This window comes from Orbicella faveolata, unplaced genomic scaffold (assembly GCF_042242905.1).
Source record: "Orbicella faveolata isolate gen_17 unplaced genomic scaffold, um_ofav_v1 contig_25, whole genome shotgun sequence".
Lineage (NCBI taxonomy): Eukaryota > Metazoa > Cnidaria > Anthozoa > Scleractinia > Merulinidae > Orbicella > Orbicella faveolata.
In genome coordinates this window covers 29,342,395-29,364,641 of record NW_028301553.1, presented here as the reverse complement: position 1 = coordinate 29,364,641, position 22,247 = coordinate 29,342,395, and the positions used below count along the sequence as shown (strand labels likewise).

Genomic DNA, 22,247 nt, shown 5'->3' with positions numbered 1-22,247 from the left:
CCGGGAAACCAAAGGGTGATTTCCAAAGGAGCCACCATCTGGAAGGAAGATAACTGTGGATAAAGCACTTCTGGCTGTGTTAATACCACTATACGATAGGCCATTTTCATACTGCTGATAAAGAAATTCCAGACCATTCCCTATAGAAGCTGAAAGGGGATTAATACCCCTTGAACGACAGAACTCTTGCCATCGCTGGTGGTAAGTCTGCTACTGCTTTTGTGTACCCGTTCGCCAGGATTGCATGATGATCTTTGCAGCCCCAGCCGAAATTCCTCTGCTTGTAAGGAGATCCCTGACAAGTGGCAGACCAGTAGTTGAAGTTTCTTGTGTAGTGGGTGCAGCAGGTGGGGATGTGCTGGTAGGTACAGTGTGTCTTCCTTCCTAAGTAGCATGAGAGGAAAAATCAATGAGCATATTCATTAAATATGGCCACCAAGTCTGAGTTGGCCAGTGTGGAACTACTAGTAAGCCTGTGGCTTCCTCGTCAGAAATCTTTTGTAATACCCGCTGTATGACACTAAATGGGGGGAATGCATTAAAGGTATACCCCTTCCAGGAGATGTGAAAGGCATTGATGGCATGGGCCTCTGGGTCAGGCTGGTATGCAACATAGGGCTTTAACTGGAAATTCAATCTAGAGGCAAACAAATCCACATTAGGAGTCACACCTAATTTTTTAGTAGCAGCATCAAAAAATTGGCTTCTGTAAAGTCCATTCTGTTTCTTTCCGGGGCAGCCGTGACTCTCTATCTGCCTCAGTATTTTGTTTTCCAGGAATATGTGCAACTGATAGCCAAACACTATGGTCTATGCACCACAACCAGATTTGGTGTGAAAGTTGATTGTGTACTCGAGAATGGCATGTGCCCATTTGGTTAATGGTAGTAACTGCAGTAGTGTTATCAACCAGGAGTTTCACATGTTTACCCTGGACTACACTTGAGAAAGATTTCAAGGCAAGGGAAACAGCAAGCATTTCCAAATAATTAATGTCATGCTGTGCTTCTTCTGGAGACCAATTCCCTCCAGAGGTGACTGTATCAATACAGCACCCCCATCCAATCAGAGAAGCATCTGTTGTCATAGTAACCTGGGGGTCTCCATGGTTGATAAGGTTATAGGCTGTGGGCAGTGCAGTGACCCACCATTTTAGGTCAATTATGGCTTCCTGGGATAAGTTCATGTTCTTATCAAAATTCCCTCTGTGTAGTTTTAGAGCTCGCGTTTTGTCCATTTCAAGGAACCTATGGTGTCATGGGCCATACATCACCCCTGGAAAACTAGAGGTCATAAGCCCAAGTACTTGAGCCACATCCCTTATAGAAGGGGAGACAGTAGCGAGCAGATTTTCACATGCATCTTTTAATTTTAGAGCTCTGTCTGGAGTCAGTGAAACCTGCATCAAAATAGAGTTGAGAACAAAACCAAGGAAAGTTATAATTTGTGTCGGAAGTAGGACAGACTTTTCAGGGTGAATTACAAACCCTACTTTGTCAAGCAAACTGGTTGTATCAATGACATTTTTGGTACACTGGCAGAGATTATCTGCTGTCAACCAGGAGTCGTCTATATATGCAACTGAAATGTGCCCCTGTTGTCTCAAAAGTGAAAAAACCGGCTTTAGCAGCTTTGTGAACTTCCTAGGGCAAAGTGCTAATCCATTCGGAAAACACACAAATTGGTACAAGGCTCCTTTCCATTCAAACTTAAGAAATTTTTGATGGTCCTTACATATTGGCACTGAGTAATAGGCGTCTTTCAGGTCTATGGATGCCATGTAGCACCTCGGCTTCATTAGCCTGATGGCAGACCAGATGTTGTCCATTTTAAAATGATAGTGAGTTACATTTGCATTAAAACATTTCAAGTTTAAAATCATTCGAAAAGAGCCATCCTTTTTGGGTCTGGTAAAGATAGGTGATACAAATTCCCCTGGCTCGTGTTGGCAAGGTTGAATAACTCCCTTCTTGAGGAGCTGGGTTATTTCCAAATCAACCGATTCTGTTTGTATTTCTGATAACTTAGGTTGCATAAAGGGTTTGACCTGCATTGGCAGAGAATCAAATTCAATATATTGACCAGTAACAGTCTCTAAAACTTCAGGATCAGAAGTCAACTCTTGCCATATGTGGGAATAAGCGGCTAAACTGCCTGCTTTGAATGTTTGTATTCTCCCCTGAAAATACTTTAAAAGTGATGGTAAAATAACTTTAAATTCGCTTACCGGGGTGGTGCTAAGAGTCGCAATAATGTTACTGGTTACTTCCGGGCCGTTTGGCCGGTCTGTTTCTTCCAGTGGTGTTGATATGGAGTCGACTTCTTGTACGACTGGTTGCCCGGAGGCGTTTTGCCTAAAAAAGGCTTCCACTGCTGGTTATTACCTGGCGTGTGCGATTTGCCATAGGATCGCCTATTGGCGGAGTTAGAGGGGCTTGCCGTGCTACTGATCTTGTTTGAAGCACGGATGTGATTAAGTTGCGTTTGCAGTTCATCGCCAAACAAAAAATTTGTAATAGGCACGTGTGAAGCACACAGTGTGGCATAATCTTTGTGCAGTGTTGGGCGAATGGCTTCACGCCTCCTTTGGGATATTTCGAAGCTGATATGCCCAAGAAGTGCTAATGCATCGGCATTCATTCGGACCATATTGTCAACATCAACTTTACCGTCCTCGGCACGAGCCTTCAACAACATATCGGTCGTTTGTGCGGTTATATTACCCACCTTCGTAAGTGTGGTTTGCAAGTTTGACAACTTCAGGTCCTTGCCCCTCGTGTGCCGATCGAGGCGCCCCCAGATTTCAGGGTTTACCTTCGGAATGATTAGCCGATCACAGTTTATCGGTCGAAGGTATTTATCCGATTTTTCCTTGAGGTTTGTCTCGTCAAGCTTAGTAAGCCACCTCAAGTTTACGATCTTGGCAAGTTTCTCAGACACTTTCGGGGCAGTTTTCTCCGTGTCGGTGAGAGACTGCGTGATGTCATCAAGTAAAGAATCGCTTTCATCATCTGCACTGGCTTCGCACGTGGAGCCGTTGCTCTTGTCGGCGACAACTTTAGGTCGTTTGTTTGCAGCCAAAAGTGCGTCTGCATCTGATTCCTCTGTGTCAGAGTTATCCCCTGTTGACGGGGATTTCCGTTTTGTGGCAGGTTCTGCCGTTGTGGGGGTCTGAGTTTCCCCTTTCTCTTTCAATGATCTGAGCGATGCGCCCATTTCGGTCATGTTCTTATTCAACGACTGGAGGGCCGCAAGTATAGCGTCGTTGGCACTAAAAGACCCTCCAGAAAAGCCGTCAGATTCCTCACTCAGCAATGCTTCCTCATGCATCGAAGAAGGATCGTTTTTATCCATTTTCTGATGAATTTTCGAAGGATAATTCAATCATACGACTGACTGCTCAAAGGTCAACGCTCGAACTGAATGCTCAGGTTCCCGCGCTCTATCTCACGTGACTCACTAGTGACTTAGACCAATGACGAAATAGAATCTTGGGCTATTATTACCCAGCACAGCCCTTGCGCTCGATTAGTAAGAGATAGTTTATCCCACTAACTGATTAGTTAGACAGGTTACTATTTGATAATTATTATTAATAATTGTTTGGTTTGATTATTTGTTGTAGATGCAAATGGATCACAGGCTCCAGGTGAGAGTTAAATAGTTGAAATAGTTGAAAGGTGGTTTCTACCAGATTTATACCAGCTGGGTGTATATTTAAATTCAGCTGATCTATTTTTTGCAGTATAAGTTAAGTATTTATCATTATTATGATTACTATTATTAGTATTATTAATAAAACTTTATTACTATTATTATTATTATTATTATTATTATTATTATCAAAACTATAACAAAATTCTCGAACGTGATTGGCTATCAGCAGCCCGATTTGAGCATTAATAATATACATGAAAAAATTACTCGATTCTGATTGGCTGAGAGCAGTGCAGTTCAAGTGTAACACCAGTGCAAGAAGTGTAGCACCAATACAAATTACACATCATAATTCTGGATTATGATTGGCTGAAAGACAATAGGAAATTTTCTAAGCCAATGATGTTACTTAAAATGATGACGAAAATTTTGTGCGGGAACTTTAAAAAACGTTTTCTCGAATGAGAAAAAATGTTTTCAAGAAAGGTCTTCCGGCACTTCTTCCACGCAAATTTTTTCATGTTTATATTATTAATAAGTAATCATACGGTTTTTCTCGTTCAATTTGGAATTACTTTGCACTTGTGAGTTTTTCAAAAAGCTGAAATTACACTCGCCGAAGCGGCTCGTGCAATTTCAGCTTTTTGAAAAACTCACTCGTGCAAAGTAATTCCAAATTCAACTCGAAACCGTATGATTACCTATACTAACTGATGGATGATTAGGCTAGATTGGTATGTCAACTGACGGAAAAACAATATTTTGACAGATATGAACGTGAATTATAACATTCGATTTGCGCATATACTACCTTATTACATGAAATTTTCGCGACACGTTAATTTCACGAATTTCGCGATTTAAAAAAACTCGCGAAATTTAAGTGACGCGAAAATTAAATGTCGCGAAATTAACATGATGCGAAAATTAAGTGACTCGCATTACGTCAATAATTAAAACAGCGACTTTATTACCATTACACACGTTTATAACAATCATTTTGAACTATTCTGTGGTAATGTTCTGGTCCTCTTCATCACTATTGCTTTCCGTCTCCACTCCAGGTAGCACTTCTTTTGTACAATCCTCAAACTGTCCATTTACTGGCTCCTTGTAGTGCTGTTCCACTAGTTGCTTAAACCTTTCAATTGCCTTGTAGACAATGTGAGAACATTTTTCTTGTTACTGTTTACATAATCAGTTGCGTTTCTGTTTATTTGGACGTTGTTGATTAAGTTGTTTGATCAAATTCAGGGACATCTAAAATAACATTGACAAAGAAATATAGTGTGTCTCACTCAAAAACGCGAAATTAAAGGGAGTCAAAACGCAGAATTTTCGCAAAATCGCGAAATTAAGGTGTCACGAAATTAACGTGTCGGGAAAATTTCATGTAATAAGGTAGATCATTGATTAAAGGAAGGGCAAAACAGAAGAAAATTCTCCAAACATTGACATCATAATTTACCAATATTAAAAAAATGACAACCTTTAACTGAAATCTTATTTAACGATCAGTAAGGGCATAGAATGTCAGCTAGTTTCTATAAATAATGGTAAATTGATGAGAAATGGGTTTAGGATTAACTTAAGCTTCTCATCTTTGATCTTTGAGCTTGCTCTTACAGTGTTTGTCACAATAGCTGGAGACTTAAAGTGTAGTTTTAAATTGTGAATTAATTCTTGAATTACTTGTTCGTGTTGTCATTTTATTTTAAAATATAGCTGTGAGTGCTTACACAAGAGCTTTGAAAACATCTGTAAAAAGTCAAACAGAGTTCCAGCCCAAACTCATGGCCTCTGCAACCATTTCTAATGTGATAACTGATGACATATTTACTAATGTTCTCATACAACATGGTAGAAAGGCCCTCAATAAGGAAGCCATGGGATCAACAAGAATTGACCAGCTGCATTATTTTGGGCAAGTGAGTGGTACTCGAGTAGAACACTGTGAAGAAATATTCATTGGCACTACCAATGATGAACGAAGCCCAAAACGCATTCTTCTTACTGGGAAAGCAGGGATTGGAAAGACTCTGTTTTGTCAAAAGCTCGTGAGAGATTGGGCTGACGCTAAGCTATTTCAGTCACAATCCCATTTTAAATTTGTGTACTTGTTGACATTCCGTCAACTGAATCTCATTGAAAATGACCAGTTGTCTTTGCAAGAGCTCTTAAACTGCTCTACCGTATTGGATGATAGCTCAAACATTGATGACCCGTTGTTTGAACACATTGTGAGTCACCCTGAAGAGGTTTTGATCATTATTGATGAGTATGACGAGTATTCACAACAAGATTACATCATTGGTGAATTGGAAAAACGGTACCAAAATACAGCTAAAGAGAAAATGCCTGTCGCCACACTGTGTACCAAACTCATCAAAGGAAAACTGTTAAGAGACTCTGTTGTTATGATCACATCAAGGCCTGATGAATCTGATAAGATGGGAGGAATTCCCTTTGACCGATACGTGGAAATTGCAGGGTTTTCTCCCCAACAGGTTGAAGAGTTCATTAAAAATTATTTCAGAGAAAACAACACCATGAAGAACGCCGTTCTCGATCATGTCATGAAGAATGAGAATCTTGTTAGCTTCGCTCACATCCCTATGCTGTGCTTTCTGATGTGTTTCTGTATGGAATATGCCCTTCAAACATCAAAGAGCAATGATGATCTCCCTGTTTCAACAACTGACATTTATTCTGAAGCTGTGAACATTTTTGAACTAAAGCATAATGCCGCGTCAGAGTATAGGATGAAAGAAATTCCTGAGAAATTCAATGCTTCACATCTAGTGCAAAGTACGTTGGATAAATTATCGGAGTTAGCAGCTGAACTGCTTTTGCAGAGAAAGCCAATTTTTGAAGAAAAAGAGATGAAAGGAAAGTTTGGTGTCGAAGAAATCGGAAACTTGAAAGAAAGCGGTCTTCTCCACTGTGGTCCGCCTTTCAGGAAATCTTTGCTTGAAACCACGAAATACTTAAGTTTTACTCATTTGACAGTTCAGGAATATTTGGCTGCGCGCTGGTTTGTACTGTCAAATGTAATTCCAAACGATGTTTCCGAAATGGTTCTACTGTTCATGGCTGGTATTTCGTCGAAGAAAACGAATGGCGAACTAATGGAAAAATTGTTAGAAAGTATTTCATCTTCATCCACCCTACGCCACGTTCTGCTGAGAGCAAAGTGCCTCAGTGAATATCAAGACAAAGAATTTGCTAAAAATGTCATCAAGAATTATCCCCATCACTATTCTGAGAGTGGCAAATTGTTTTTCTTAAATTTAAATGATGTGGACTGTATCGCAATATCATTTTTGCTGGATGTCTTTAGTGCATTGAATGAAGAGGAAGCTACTACAGCACAACATCAAAGATCTGAACAGTCCTTTACTGTTAACAGGTTGGAGATATCATGCTCATCTCCAACACTGTCTGGAATAAAACGTCTCTGTGAATCCCTAGAGAAAGAACACTGTCCCATTACCGAACTAAATATTCGTAAGGTTCGATTGACTGACGAATGTGTTGATTGCATTAGTGGATTAGTATGTAGTAAATTGACACTACTATTGATGATGGATAATGGTATCACCCATACCGCTGTTACCAGTCTGTGTGACGCCTTAACGCATCCAAGCTGTAAAGTAACCACACTAGATCTGAGTGGTAATCAGATCACTGATACCGGTGTTACCAGTCTGTGTGACGCCTTGACGCATCGAAGCTGTAAAGTGACCGCACTACATCTGAGTGATAATCAAATCACCGATACCGGTGTTACCAGTCTGTGTGACGCCTTGACGCATCCAAGCTGTAAAGTAACCACACTAGATCTGAGTGGTAATCAGATCACTGATACCGGTGTTACCAGTCTGTGTGACGCCTTAACGCATCGAAGCTGTAAAGTGACCGCACTACATCTGAGTGGTAATGAGATCACCGATACCGGTGTTACCAGTCTGTGTGACGCCTTAACGCATCCAAGCTGTAAAGTAACCACACTAGATCTGAGTGGTAATCAGATCACTGATACCGGTGTTACCAGTCTGTGTGACGCCTTAACGCATCCAAGCTGTAAAGTGACCGCACTACATCTGAGTGATAATCAAATCACCGATACCGGTGTTACCAGTCTGTGTGACGCCTTAACGCATCCAAGCTGTAAAGTAACCACACTAGATCTGAGTGGTAATCAGATCACTGATACCGGTGTTACCAGTCTGTGTGACGCCTTAACGCATCCAAGCTGTAAAGTGACCGCACTACATCTGAGTGGTAATGAGATCACCGATACCGGTGTTACCAGTCTGTGTGACGCCTTAACGCATCCAAGCTTTAAAGTGACCGCACTACATCTGAGTGGTAATCAAATCACCGATACCGGTGTTACCAGTCTGTGTGACGCCTTAACGCATCCAAGCTGTAAAGTGACCGCACTACATCTGAGTGGTAATGAGATCACTGATACCGGTGTTACCAGTCTGTGTGACGCCTTAACGCATCCAAGCTGTAAAGTAACCACACTAGATCTGGGTGATAATGGGATCACTGATACCGGTGTTACCAGTCTGTGTGACGCCTTAACGCATCCAAGCTGTAAAGTAACCACACTAGGTCTGAGGTTTAGTCGGATCACCGATACCGGTGTTACCAGTCTGTGTGAAGCAGTACAGCACGACAACTGGAAACTAGTCGCACTATGCCTGACAGAGATTGTATAAGTAAGGAAAGTAAGCAATTTCTCAGAAATCTTATTGAAGAGCACAGGTCAGGTTTTAAACTTGAAATATAAATAGCTACAAGAAACCATAAGAAATATCAATATCTAGAATTCTCATGTACTCATTGTCAATGTTCTGAGTTAAGGAAAACAATTTTTTTTGATATGATGCTAAAGTTTGTGTAAATAGATTAGAGTGATATGAAGTTTGTAAATAAGGAAACTCGCTGTCATTCCTGAAGTGTTAAGCAGGAAAAGGGCAACATTTTAGTTAAGTTTTCTAAATAAACGTTTAGATTGTGTAGAGATCGTCATTGTTTGCTTTGCCGTTTATCCGAGGGGAGGAGATGCTTGTGTATTTGGGATTCCACGAGGACGCGAAGATGTTACACGTTCTTTCCCGTCACTCGCGAATTGCGAGTCATACTCGACACGCGCGTGGTTGTCCGCGAAATTAAACGTTGGCCGCGTGTAGGGGTATTTCCCGCCAAAATATCGACTCGTTCCTGGTTATTTGCGGCTCGCGTTGAAATCGAACTCCAAGAGATACCATGTTATGTAGCAACTGAGAAAATGTGAAATTAACCCCAGGGAAACCCCAGCAAGGTATGATGAGCGCCCTTTGGTAGCAGTGCTTTACAGTCGCTCGATTTTCCCCTTTCCCTGACGGTCAGTAAAAGAAGGATCAAGTTTTAAAGTTGCCTTGTATAGTGGTTTGTTGTTGTATGTTTTGTTGGGCTTACCCCTGGGGTGGGGGACTCCCACATTAAAAGGACGGGGGTGCTCGGCGGAAATTTTGAAAAGAGCTCCTAAGAGGTACCAAGACCCTGTTTTGTGGGCGTGGCTTTAATTGTTTTCACCCCTAAGAGGTACCAATTCTAAAACATTACAGCTTCTGTCTTTTTTTTTTGGCTCAATATCCTAAAATGTACCCCAAATGCTCCCGCTTTTTTACCCCTGAAAGGTACGACGAGTAGCCCCGTAGTATTTTTTTTTAAGAGAACTCCCTCTTCCCGCCCTCCCTTGGACGCTTACTAAATAACGTCATGCACAGTTAAAGCTTGCCGAATATCATGGCAAAGTTAATAGTTTCTAAAGAAAGTGTTTCCTTGCGTCGACCGGCGGGCAAATGAAACACTGAGCTATCTCTTAGCAATTTATCAAATTAAATTAACAGCCGTAACGAGTTTCTGAAGCTGACGTTTCGATCGTTAGCTCCTTAGTAACGATTACGATTTACTGGCAGCCACTTGAACAAAACAGTTACCCGTCTCGGTCGATTCCAGAGCCTTCTGCCCTTCACTATGCAAGACTAAAGAGATCTTACCTTCCAAGCTCTCGGTAAGTAGGGCTAAGAACAAAAAGAGCAGGAGCGAAGAGATACTACGAGGGGGGCTTGTTTTTCCCCTCTCTCGCCACGCTGTCGTTTTTCTACCGTTCTTTCACGCTCCGCCCCTAACCAAAAACCTAGAAGACGTCTAGATCTATCTTCATCGTCTGTCATATACTCAAAAAAGTGTACTTCTGGGGTCAGGAATGTACGGTTGCTAGACAAGATGATGTCAGGTGTTTCGGCAATAAAGACAGAAAAAAAAATCCCTACACGAGAGCCGGCTCTGTTCAAATTAGAATGTAGCCGCCTCAACAGACGTTTTCAATCTTCGTCCCCTTCCCACATAAAGAGGGGTGAAATCAAAGACTGCTTGACCTTACAAAAGAATACATTCCCCTACAATTAGCCCCAAGGGCAGTCCCGAGTCATTTTGGTAACCCGAAACCACTGAGCCCCGGTCCGCGGACCCCCACTACGGAACGGGTCTGTGCATTACCTATGGACCGGTCTACGGACTACCCCTACGGACCCCCTCTACGGACCATCCCCCAAAATAGAATAAAAATAAAAAATAAATATTTCAGTTATGAGTTGTCTAATAGATCGTGTCGGCGAAATTTCTAACGTTTCATTTTGCAAATGTAACATTCTTGGGTTCATGCTCGAGCGCAAGTTATATCATTACACATTGCTATTTCCTTTGCTGTGGCCATACTGTATATGAAAGACTGTGAAAACCTCCAGGAAGCCTCCGTCAAGCCGCAGGGAAGCCTCAAAATTTGTGCTCTTCCCCCTCCATTTTGTTCAGACCATTCTCACGTGGATTTGTGAACTCGTTCTAGGCTTCATGATTTGCTCAGCGCAATTACAGATACAAACAAGCGACATAAAAATACATCTTCCATAGCCAGATTGAGCCACGAATGGAAGGTGACAATTTTCCTTCTTTTTGGCATCGGCGTCTCCTTACGTTGAAAGCAACTTCTCGGTTTTTTGTAGGGGGTGGGGTAAGGGGTTGTTACCCTTCATAATGCACTCCTCATGTATCACTATATATTACTATAATCTTCTTCCATCTTCCTTTGAAAATTTCTTTCAAACAGTAGCATCTGTACACTCATACAATACTAGGCTTGCTTCTAAATCAACCTATTGCATCAATACCATCAAAACAAACTATGGTAAATTCAACATTCGCTTTGCAGCTGTAAAAGTTTGGAATCACCTTGACGAAAGCATTAAACACCTCCCCCTTAAAACGTTTCAAAACAAAGTCAAGCTAAACATCTTACAGTCTTATTGTTCATGAGTTTTCAATTGGTATTTGTTTATTTATTTTATTTATTTATTTTTATTTATTTATTTATCTATTTATTGATTGATTTCTTCTTTTCGTCTCTTTTTTATTGACTAATTAATTGCTTTCATCAAGCTTTAGTGCCAACCTACCTCCTGTACTTAAACATTACTTAGTTTTACTCAGCTCGATTAGCTTTATAGTTATTTTCAAAAATAATACGACTTTTTAAATTTTCACAAACATGTTTCGACGGTTTCGTCATCGTCAGTGTGACGGTTATGAAAGTTTATAGTGATGTAAAACGTGCCTGTTACAAATCATACGTTACATTGCGTTGGAAAACAATACGCTAGATAAATTTCGAAATTAACGGGGGGCTAGGGGGGAACCCATGGCTGCACCATCAACCTGATCGTACTATGTGCCCTTGAAAATGAAATGGGTTTCAGCGGTGGCAAATAGGAAAAGTCTTTTAAGGTCAGAAGTGCTTAGTTTGATGCCAGGGTTGCCTTTGGTAATGTAGTCGACCGCCAGGTCTATACATACACTCAAAGGAATGTTGGTAAACAAACTTTCCACATCAAACGAAACCATAAACTTCCCCTCCATGGACAAGCCGTTAATTTCACGAACAAAAGTGAACGTGTCTGAAGCAACATATTCAGAGGGAATGTGCGGTTGGAGAAGATTACTCAAAAATTTGAAAAAAATTTTTTTTTTTAAGCTTTACACCCCTTGGCTACAAAATGGGGCTGGTTAAAACGTTCATTGACAGGACCTTTAAGATCAACAACACGTAGTTGGGTTTTCACAATGATATTTAGAATTTGTTTACTATTTTGCGTAAAAATCTCTATCCCGATCATGTACTAAACGTGTTACTCCACCGTTATGTCACGAGAGCAGTATTAGGGAACGACACACGACCTTCAACAGGTGTCGAGAAACAGGAGCTGCCTAAGCACTATTTCAAGATCCCCTACATCGGGCTTTTTTCAGGTGTTGCACAACAAAGGGTGCGCAAGCTAATCAATCCATTCTGCAAACCCATTGACATCAAATTCGTTTTTTCTACCTTCAAAGTTAAGAACTTGTTCAACGTGAAAGATCCTCTCCCTGACAGGCTCCGTACGCGCATCGTGTACAAATTTTCTTGTGCAAGCTGTAATGCTTGTTACGTTGGCGAAACAAGCCGACATTTCTCCACGCGCGTGCACGAGCACTTGTCATCGGACAGATCTTCTCACGTTTATAAGCATTTCCGTTAATTTCGAAATTTATCTAGCGTATTGTTTTCCAATGCAATGTAACGTATGATTTGTAACAGGCACGTTTTAAATCACTGTAAACTTTCATAACCGTCACACTGACGATGACGGATGTACCGTCGAAACATGTTTGTGAAAATTAAAAAAGTCGTATTATTTTTGAAAATTTCTACATTTTTGCTGCTGTCTCGACCTTTATAGTTATCCTGAGTAAACATTACCTCTTTTTTTATATTAATATATTATATTGTAAAGTTTAATTTTTTTCTTTTTGGTAATAAAGCTTGTCGTTGTTGTTAATTACATTTGCACAGTGTAATACTCGAAATTTCGTCGATACGAGTAATCTATTAGACAACCCATAAGTGAAGTATTTATTTCTTATTTTTATTTTATTTTATTTTATTTTATTTTTTTTTTTGGGGGGGGGGGTGGTCCGTAGAGGGGGTCCGTAGGGGTAGTCCATGGACTGGTCCATAGGTAGTCCGCGGACCCGGTCCGTAGGGGGGGGGGGGGGTCCGCGGACCGGGGGTCAGTGTTTTCGAGTTACCCAGTCATTTTATTCCTACCGGGCTGCATGCCTAGCTCGCGCGCGTTTGCAGTTTTTCTCATTTTGACGGAAACGAAATAATGGTGGGAAATCGGCTAGATAGAATTTGCCTTTATTAAACGAGAGAGACAGAAAAGTATAGAAGACAGAAGAAGAAAGAAAATGTTATATTAATAAGAAGTGAAGATCTAAGAAGAAAATAGGGAGCTCAAGCACGCGCGTTTTTGAGACGCGGACGGCAACCGGAAGAGAAGATTTCGCATGCTAGGACCGTATTGTCTCCCAGATTTTTTATACTACTCATCTTTAATGAAGAAAAGATACTTAGCAATGTGAATATGGTTGTATGAGGACAAGTTAAAAGTGAAAGTAGCTCACTTCTGGTTACCGTCCGCGTCTCAAAAACGCGCGTGCTTAAAAAAACCGGGATCAGACACTGAGCCCGTATGGTCCTGTATCTAAACGGTCAGCATTTTCTTTACTCATGTCATGCGCAAGCCGGCTCACATGCGCCTGGTAAAAATCTTACGAAAATTTCTTCCGCAGCACCGATGATAATGATTTGACACGAAAAATGGGTATAACGAAGCAACTAATGCAACGAAGTGGACTTCGCCAACTTGCTTGCTATGTAAGATTTCAAAATTGTCTCAATTTGCGTTTTTTCTTTAATAATTGTTGAATTTTGAGTTGGGAAACGTGTCAGAGACCGCAACTCTTGTGGATCTTATGTAAGAACTTTCAAAGTTACAAGCTTGTGCTCAGCAGAATCAGGGCTATGCGTCGAAATTTAGTAGACGTAAAGTTTTAAAATCGAAGAATTAATGGAGTATTCGTAAAATCGGAGGAAAAGGTGAATCAGAAAGTAAGCTATTTTGGAGAATTCGAGAACGGTCGATCTCCAGCTCAAAGATAGATATAATCGAAATCGAGAAGTGAAATCGTGTAGTCAGATACGAGATAATATGAGACGCAAGCTTGGAATCGGAGGAAATCAAATTAAAATTTCTGATTGTACTATTCTACTATTCGATCGTACTCTTCTTGAACTTTTATTTCATCCTGGATGCGAAGTTTTTATTACATCGTATATCAACTGTTGTTTTGTAGACTCAAGTTGTGGTACGTCGATTGTTGTCGTCTGCAACTACGGTAAGTACGTAGAAAAACACATCGTGGAAACTTAAGCAGTACGACCATTTTGTTTTCTCTGCGTTTTGAACTGGGACTGGGACTCATTGTGGGCTCAGCACAGTCATGTATAGGGCCATTCCATTTAATATCTGCACCCCCCCCCCCTATTGAGGTTAGGGGAAATCCGAGGGAGAGGGGGGGGGGGGGTCATTGAATAAGGATGCCTGATATTTCATGTCACATTGTACAAAGGATTTTGACACATTCAGGTTAGATAGATACTCTGAAATTGCTCAATTTCCTCTTACACCCTAAGGATGTCATTACTCAGTGTTATCCAGTTACAGTTTTACAAGTTATTAGACAAAGAAATGTTGAGTTTTGATATTTTGTCATGCAGTTCACACTTCTTCCACCTTCTTTGTTTGTATGTTAATGTATACTGTTTTCCTACTCATCATGCAAAATATCACACAGCATTGTGTATTTTCTCTTGTTTCCCCCAGCTCACTCACTCCATGCCATTAATCAATTCTCCCCTACGTTTGCCACATAAAACCCGGCAGGTGTAAATGGGAAGGAAATTATTTCAAATTTTAGAGATAATAATTGTTATTACATGTATGATTATCTTCAAGTGATAATAACTATTCTGTTAAGCTATCCTTCTTAGTTTGGGGTCACTTGACATACCCTCTCAATACCCCCATTTAGGTCTGAGTAGTCATATTTCCTAGGTTTCTTTGTCTGAAAGTAACTGATTTTAATTAGTGTAGGAAGTAATGTTTTGTAAATAAGTTACGTGCCTTCTGTTTCTTCAGGGCTTCAGTGAAGAGTAGAATTTTGTGAAAATCAATATGACAATATATATTTATATATAAAGACAGTGCAAAGCGATCCTTCAATTTTGTATTGGCCATTTTCCCCAATAAATGATGTGCTGAAGATGTCTGAAGAGGTTTGTAAGTACGAAATTAAAGTCACAAAAATTCCGGGGGGGGGGGGGTGGTGGCCAATTTATCTAAATCCAAGGGGGTACCCTCTCAAAAAATGATATTTGAGGGGGGTTTCAAGTAATAACTCAATAGGGGGGGGGTGCGGATATTAAATGGAATGGCCCATAGCAGGTAACACAGCTGAAGAAAAAAGCTGAGTGCATGTGCACTGAAGGGGATCTAAAGTAAGTTATAAAAAGCAATCACACATAAAGCTAGCAGTGAGATTTAACAAGTTTCAAGAATCTTGGAATGAAGATTTCCTGTGAGTAATCCATGATACAAAATGTAATTTGTGATAATCAGTATTGACATAGATTAATATTTTGCCGACACTGATTAGAGAACTGGGTGCAAGCATATCACGCAAAGGCTCATGGGTAGTACATTTGCGAAAGAGACGGTCGAGGAGGTCTCTACAGTCAGCCTTGCCACTAGTTAGCAGTTTTGCACAAGGTTTACCCCTATTGTGTAATTAGCATCATATGATTTGTCTTTCATTCTGTTGTTTATATATCAACCTTAAAACCCCAAAGATGGCACCACCACATTTGGTTGGGGGTACATGGTCCCTATTTTTCCTAACAAGAGGTTTTTGGGGTTTACGTGTGCGGCTTTGGTGCGTGTAGGATGTTACTTGATGTATCTCTCATCCACTTTGTTGTAATCTTATTGTCACAATTAAAACATACCTTGGGCCTGGCTGACCAACATGTCCATGCCTCAACCTTTGAGTGTGTTTGGTTGTGTAGTGAAGGCAAAATCAATGATTTAACGTCCCCTTTTGTAAAATGGAATTATCGTGCTCCCGCTCGTAAAAGTCTTTTGTACATTGTTTAAGGATCTGGTGAAATATCATATTTAACTCTACAGGTATCTTCAAGGACCACTAGATTTTAGTATGGACAAGCAAAACTAAAATCCCATTTGTCCATAGGACAATTTGAGGACAAAAGTTTTGTCACACCCTGATGGTACAGAAGTTAGAGTTAAGCACTGGGATTTATAAGCCACTAGCTCTTACTTTTATTTTTATATAGACCAGATTATTGAATGTTAGGTTACTAAGATAAACTTTTTATATTTGTAGTAATAGTAATTCAGCTAAGCTAGACCTACATATATTACAACATACCTACAGTACACTGCATTCACAATTATATAGCAACAAAATTAAACAGCAAAGTTAAACACAGTAGCAGCAAAATCAAGTTTGACTATTCAGAAGGTGGAATTTGTACTCTAGTACTATATGTACATGTACTGAGTCTGTGAGTCATGCAGTGGTAATATTTACGGCTCACCACAAGAAGGAAATGTGAGAAATAAAATTACCATTTTATTTTACTTTATAATGATTATTTTTACAGGAAGATGTATCAAAAATTCGAAATATTGGTGTCTCTGCCCATATTGACTCAGGAAAAACTACCCTTACTGAGAGGTTATTGTTTTACACTGGAAGGATCAGTCAAATGCACGAGGTTAGTATGATTGACCATGAGGTTAGTATATTAGCAAGTTTAAGAAACAGAAAACCTTTCTTTTGAACAAATCTACTTGTAGTATATTAAACACAAGAGATCATGTTTAACTGTATTTCTAAACCCTGGGAAGAGAGTTTAAAATAAGACATGCAGTCAGGAGTGTTTTTAACAAACTTTGAGTGATTTGGAAATGTAACAAAACACTGTCTAGAGAGTTTGATATACATTGTACCATTAAATTCACATTCAGAACTACTGGTACATTGTAAAACTAAATGGAAAGCAGAGAGACAAAATTACAAAAAATCTGTGCTAAAATCAGATATAGAAATGTCCTCAGAGTTGTGATATCTTGTGTAAACTTGGCAAATTATGACTGAGTTTGAGACATTTTTCCTAAACTTTGATGAAAGAAAGACTGAAAAAATGTTTTATATTTCTTTAAAAAACTCTCAGAGGAGAGGAGAGAATTTTTACAACTTATTATCATGGTGATATGAATTCTCTTTGCTAAATATGTGATCTTAGCATCACCAGCTTTTGCTATATAGTATAATGGGCCATTTTACAGTTGTGTGCTCAGTGACCTGGCTTGTGAATGAAAGTGAGGCTGGAGGTGACTTTGCTTTGATACAAACCTCTCTGCTTTTCTCATGTAAATGCAACCAGTTTGCATTAGAACAACTTGATTTACATGTACACTCAAAAGTAGTAAGTTCTGTTTCAAAACAAGATCACCTCCACCCTTGCTGCCATTTAAAGGCAGAGCGACAACTGTACAATGTAACATGGTCTATTATGTAGTTCTGTGTTTCTATAGAGCTATTCAAGTACAGCTTTTAACTTGTGTGCAGTCTTACAGGATGTTTCTTGATCGTGTTTGATTACAAGGGCAGGGGTTTACTTTAGCTAAACAAGTCTCTAATTTGCTGGTTAACCTTACTTTAGATAACAAACATCTTGTTACAAAAAGTACATTGGATGACAAGAGGATTTGTTTGATAGTTCCTTTTTACTACACAACTTCGTATATGTGTACATGTATTAATAAGAAAGCTGAGAGGGCCAAGAACGAAAATCAGTCAAACAAAGGGATTTTAAATTATTGCCAGCCCACTATTTTCTAAGTATCATCAGGTAGAGTTTTTCTAGCTGTTTTTCAATCATTGTTAAGTCATTCTGATCGATAAATCTCTTATTTAACCTTGTTAAAGCTGACAGTCGTTTAATTTCTTTACAGACTTCACTATGGTCAATACTGACAAGGCCTGTGGCCAATATTCTCCCAGTATTGCCCTGGCAGTTGGTAAATAACTAAGTTGAACAAAATTTAACTTTGTTTATCTGACTAGGTGCGAGGTAAGGACAATGTGGGAGCAACTATGGATTTCATGGATCTGGAGAGACAGAGGGGAATTACCATACAGGTAGAAAATACAGACTAGATTTTATGATACAGTGTATATTAACAGTACATGTACACAACTGTACAGCAGTGGTACTGTCTCAAATGTAAACTAATTTTGAAAAGGTTCCATGTAAAGCACAATTGTACATGTATGTCTACAGTCCAACCATACCGCTATAGGTGAATGTCACTCGTCATGAAATTTTGGAATTTATTATGTTACCATAGTTACATGTACATAAAATATGTATGAAAAAAAAAATGTATGAATTGAAATAACCATGCCTTGTTGAATGAGCTGGCTAAAAGAAATAAAAGTTATCTTAGTTTTTTTCAGTATACTGTCAGTGGTAGTTACATTGTACGCCAGGTTATTCTTCCTCTTCTTTAGTAAAGATTGCAAAATGAGCTGTCTTCTTCAAGAAATTAAGTCATTGTCGTAACAACCCTGAACTGGTCATTTGTGGCATAACTTCCTTGACACATTTCATTAAGTGTAACACTTAGTAGTAACATGTAATATTATAATCAAATTGCCTCCCTTTCAGTCAGCAGCAACATATGTTAATTGGAAAGACACAAACATCAACATTATTGACACACCAGGTTAGTGTGCATATACATGAAGACCAAGTTTGACAAATTCCAGACATATTCAAGAGCCGTATGCACATCTGCCGCATGTCAAATTTTAGGCCTTTTTTTCTCTTCTCTGGCTCTGATTTGCCTCAATATCGGTAAATTAACTACAAATTATATTTTAAACACTGACCTGGTCTTTTTTCCCTTGTTTGCGTGTTTTTGGAAGAAAATCTGCATGAGTCAAGATACTGCTTTCTCTCAAGCAAAGACGGCTGCCTCCTATGCCAATACGATACATAAAATGTAGCTTCTGATTATGGTGTTCAAAGTCAAAATTAAATCGCTCGGAATCTTAGCTGTCTGCTAGTAAGCCAAAGGAAAATAGGAAATTAAGTGGAAATCTGGGCACAAGGTTGTTTACATCTGTTACTGTGACGTGGAACACAACGCTTTTTTTTTTTGCCATTTTTTTCTGGCAATTTAGAGCGAAAAAAGCAAAATATAACCCGAAATTTGACATGAGGTGGATATGCATATGGCCCCTCAATTGTTTTACATTTAACTCATTAAACTTTAAATTAATAGTTTGACCTTTGGATTAAAAGATTTGCAGTTATTAGTACTAGGAATGCTAGTAACAAGTCTAAAATAGAATATATAACTTTTATAAATGTGTCAAGCCTCTACAGGGTCCGAAATTGCGTTTTCCTGGTCGCCAATGCGACTAAAAATTTTGCACTGGCGACCAGAATTTCACAACTGGTCACCAGCGGGCGATTAACTATTTCATGCCACGATAATTGCACAAACAATAGCTTTGATTTTCAGCCAAATCGATTTTAAAAAATAAAATTCAAAGCCACCCGCCAATTGGTCACTTCCTTTTTACCTTTCCGCTGCTTTTGAAGTATAAAACCAATTTTCCTGTTATTATAAATCTACCACAACGTTTCACAGCTACGATCAGTGCGAAGCTTCGCCACCATGTTTTTTCAGCGGTTTCCCATAACATACCTATTGTGGTCGCAAGAGGCCCCATGCGTTCTTTCGCCTTGAATATTTATTCAGGCGATGTGGTGTCCAAAGATGCTCTGAAATCTTTCCGTAATTTATTACAAAGTGGAGACGGAACATCTGCGAAGAAATTAGATGAAGATTTAGATATTCTCTGGGCGTCAAAAGGTTGAAATGTAGATCTGGTCAAAAGATGATTTCAGTACTGGTTTGATTCCTGATTACATTGATTGCAAATATTTTGGCGGCAAGCCCGTGGCGACCAAAAAGTTTGGTTTGTGTTTCACTGCAAAGGAAAATTTTTATTGACACTTTGTGGTGACCACACTTTTCCATATAGCGACTGAAGAAAAAAATGTCAGTCGCCAGTTGGCGCCCGCCGAAAAAAGTTAATTTCGGACCCTGCCTCTAGCTAGCCTAGGCAGGGGCGTAGCTAGGGAAGGAGATCCTGGCTGGGCCTGTAAACCCTCTCCCCCTTTTGTAAGCCATTTTCAAGCAAGCAACCTACAACAGTTGGTGAAAACGACATGACAAACTGGTGAGTACCCTCACTTTGATACAGTGTGACCCCCCCCCCCCCCCCCTTTGAAAAATCCTGGCTATGCCCCTGCCTCGGCAAGGTAAAGGTAAAGTTGCATATGAGCCAAGTGGCCCATCAGCCCAGAGCTTATCCTTGTCTCTGTAGCATGAAGTGACTAGGAGTATTTCTACTCCTCATGGATGGGATGCTAGTCCACTGCAGGGTTACCCCCAGTATTAAGGTCGCTGGTGCCCATTTATACCCCTGGTGAGATGGAGAGACACACTGTGAGGGTAATTGCCTAAGAACACAACGCAATGTCCACGGTCAGAGCTTGAACCCGGAAAGTTCAATTCGGAGACTAGCACACTTACCATGAGGCCACTCTGCCTCCCAAAGCTAGCCTAGACAGCTTACTAATTGGAGACTCCTAGATAAACATATACTAGATGGATTGGAAAATTTTAGGAATGTTGGTTTTTGAAGAGGGAGGGAAATCCTAGGACCTAGAGATAAATGCTTAGAGCAAGGACATGCAAGAACAAAGACAAAACCAAACCAAGTTATGACGCCTGATCCTGGAATCAAACCCGGGCTGCGAGATTCAAACCCAGGCTGCATACTTGTAGGTTGGAGATGAATGCTCTCACCACTGCACCCTCCTCTTCCTCTGAGGACTTTGCACTCTACAACATTTTACTAGTTGAAAATCCAATTTAGATGTATTGGTTTCCAGCTACTGCACATTACTGTACAGGTATGCATGTGCTACATACTGCTCACTTCCCTTTAGTTATAGACTTAAGAAGGAAATTGCTGCGTTATGTATTACTTGTATGTTATTTTATCAATTCCCGTGCAGGGACCTTGATTAATTAACTTACCCTTTTCACATTATTAGGACATGTAGATTTCACTGTTGAAGTGGAGCGTTCTCTGAGAGTTCTTGACGCGGCTATTTTAGTGTTATGTGCTGTTGGTGGAGTGCAGGTTTGTTGGTTTTAATGATGCAATAACTTAATACGGGTCTGATGTCTGATGTACCATGCAGTTTTAGCGACACGTTAATTTTGCGAATTTCACGATTTCACAAAAATTCGGGAAATTAAAGTATTAACGCAAACAATGTCCATTTCCAGAAAATATCCAAACTCCCCCCACGAAAGGGATTAGAATATCCTGGGGGGTTGGGGGTTGTATGAGATCAAAAACTGTAAAGAAATGTATGAAGCTTCATTGGAATTTCCAGTGGGGTGGGGGGCTCTTAGAAAAAATCCCTTCCATGGGGGAGGTACGTGGATATTTTCTGGAACTACACAATAAGTGTCGCGAACATAACATGACGGGAAAATTAAGTGATTCACATTATGTTCCTGTCAACATATAGTCCCAGCGTTGTTGATGTTATTGTACCTTTGATAAAATCAGTTTTACTAAATTCAAGGACATGTTTAAGTGACATTGCCAAGGAAATAAATTTGTGTGTTACTCTAAAATGCGAAGTTAAAGTGATTCAAAATACAAAATTTTTGGCAAAATCACGGAATTTAAGAATCACAAAATATGTGCACCTCAAAATTGCAAATTGACCATTGTATTGACCATTGTATTGACCATTGTCACCAGCTATTATAAATTTTATATACCTAGAAAATAAATAATACAAATCGTAGAATGAACGGACTGTTTTTGTTTGCTTTTTCAATAGAGCCAGACGTTAACAGTTAATCGGCAAATGAAGCGTTACGGTGTACCCTGTATTGCCTTCGTTAATAAACTTGACAGGTAAATCAATACACAGCAGCTGTACTGTTCCAGCTCCATTTGTTCGTTTTTCTTTTCAGCATTATTAAAATTTACTATCATGTCTTGGGGAGGAGTTGAGAAGGGATTAAGTGCAGGAAGTGCAGTGCAGGGATTTCATTAACATTTTTAGCAAGAGGGCAACTGGTTTTCACAGATGAGCAAAAACGTGTTCAACTGAAATTCTTTGTAAGAAAAATATTCCTCTAGACTGTCAAACCAGGTAGGCAAAATCAGTCAAAATAACTACTGTGTTAAAGAACTGTACTGAATAAAAAAGCAGCTAGGCCTGTATTGTAAAAGAGTTGAGTAAGCTGCCATTAAAATAACAAGTATACATACATGTATGAAATGTTTCTCCATTTTCTTCTAGAATGGGAGCAAATCCAGCCCGTGTTTTAAGTCAAATCAGGTAAAAAAGTGGACTGCTTATAGTGCATTCTTAAGCATTGCATTTTCCTGAATGA

General features: G+C 39.6%; 2 protein-coding genes and 1 pseudogene across 2 annotated transcripts in view; 2 read left to right on the top strand and 1 right to left on the bottom strand.

Annotated features, from left to right (window-relative positions):
• Positions 1–353: 353 nt before the first annotated feature.
• Positions 354–3,487, bottom strand: LOC149109800 (uncharacterized). Its single transcript, XM_089293176.1, has 2 exons — positions 2,228–3,487; positions 354–384 (listed from the first exon to the last, which is right to left on the bottom strand). The coding sequence occupies exon 1, from the start codon at positions 3,352–3,354 to the stop codon at positions 2,263–2,265; it is 1,092 nt and encodes a 363-aa protein (XP_089149302.1). The 5' UTR covers positions 3,355–3,487; the 3' UTR covers positions 354–384; positions 2,228–2,262.
• Positions 3,488–3,816: 329 nt separating this feature from the next.
• On the top strand, positions 3,817–8,692 carry LOC149109799 (NACHT, LRR and PYD domains-containing protein 12-like; annotated as a pseudogene).
• Positions 8,693–13,326: 4,634 nt separating this feature from the next.
• Positions 13,327–22,247, top strand: part of LOC110041487 (elongation factor G, mitochondrial-like) — a 28,411-nt gene continuing 19,490 nt past the window's right edge. The window contains exons 1-8 of the mRNA XM_089294756.1: positions 13,327–13,468; positions 13,948–13,989; positions 16,337–16,450; positions 17,806–17,880; positions 18,410–18,467; positions 20,879–20,967; positions 21,686–21,762; positions 22,154–22,192. Coding sequence (XP_089150882.1) covers positions 13,412–13,468; positions 13,948–13,989; positions 16,337–16,450; positions 17,806–17,880; positions 18,410–18,467; positions 20,879–20,967; positions 21,686–21,762; positions 22,154–22,192 — 551 coding nt within the window. The 5' untranslated portion in view covers positions 13,327–13,411. The remainder of the gene's footprint in view (positions 13,469–13,947; positions 13,990–16,336; positions 16,451–17,805; positions 17,881–18,409; positions 18,468–20,878; positions 20,968–21,685; positions 21,763–22,153; positions 22,193–22,247) is intronic.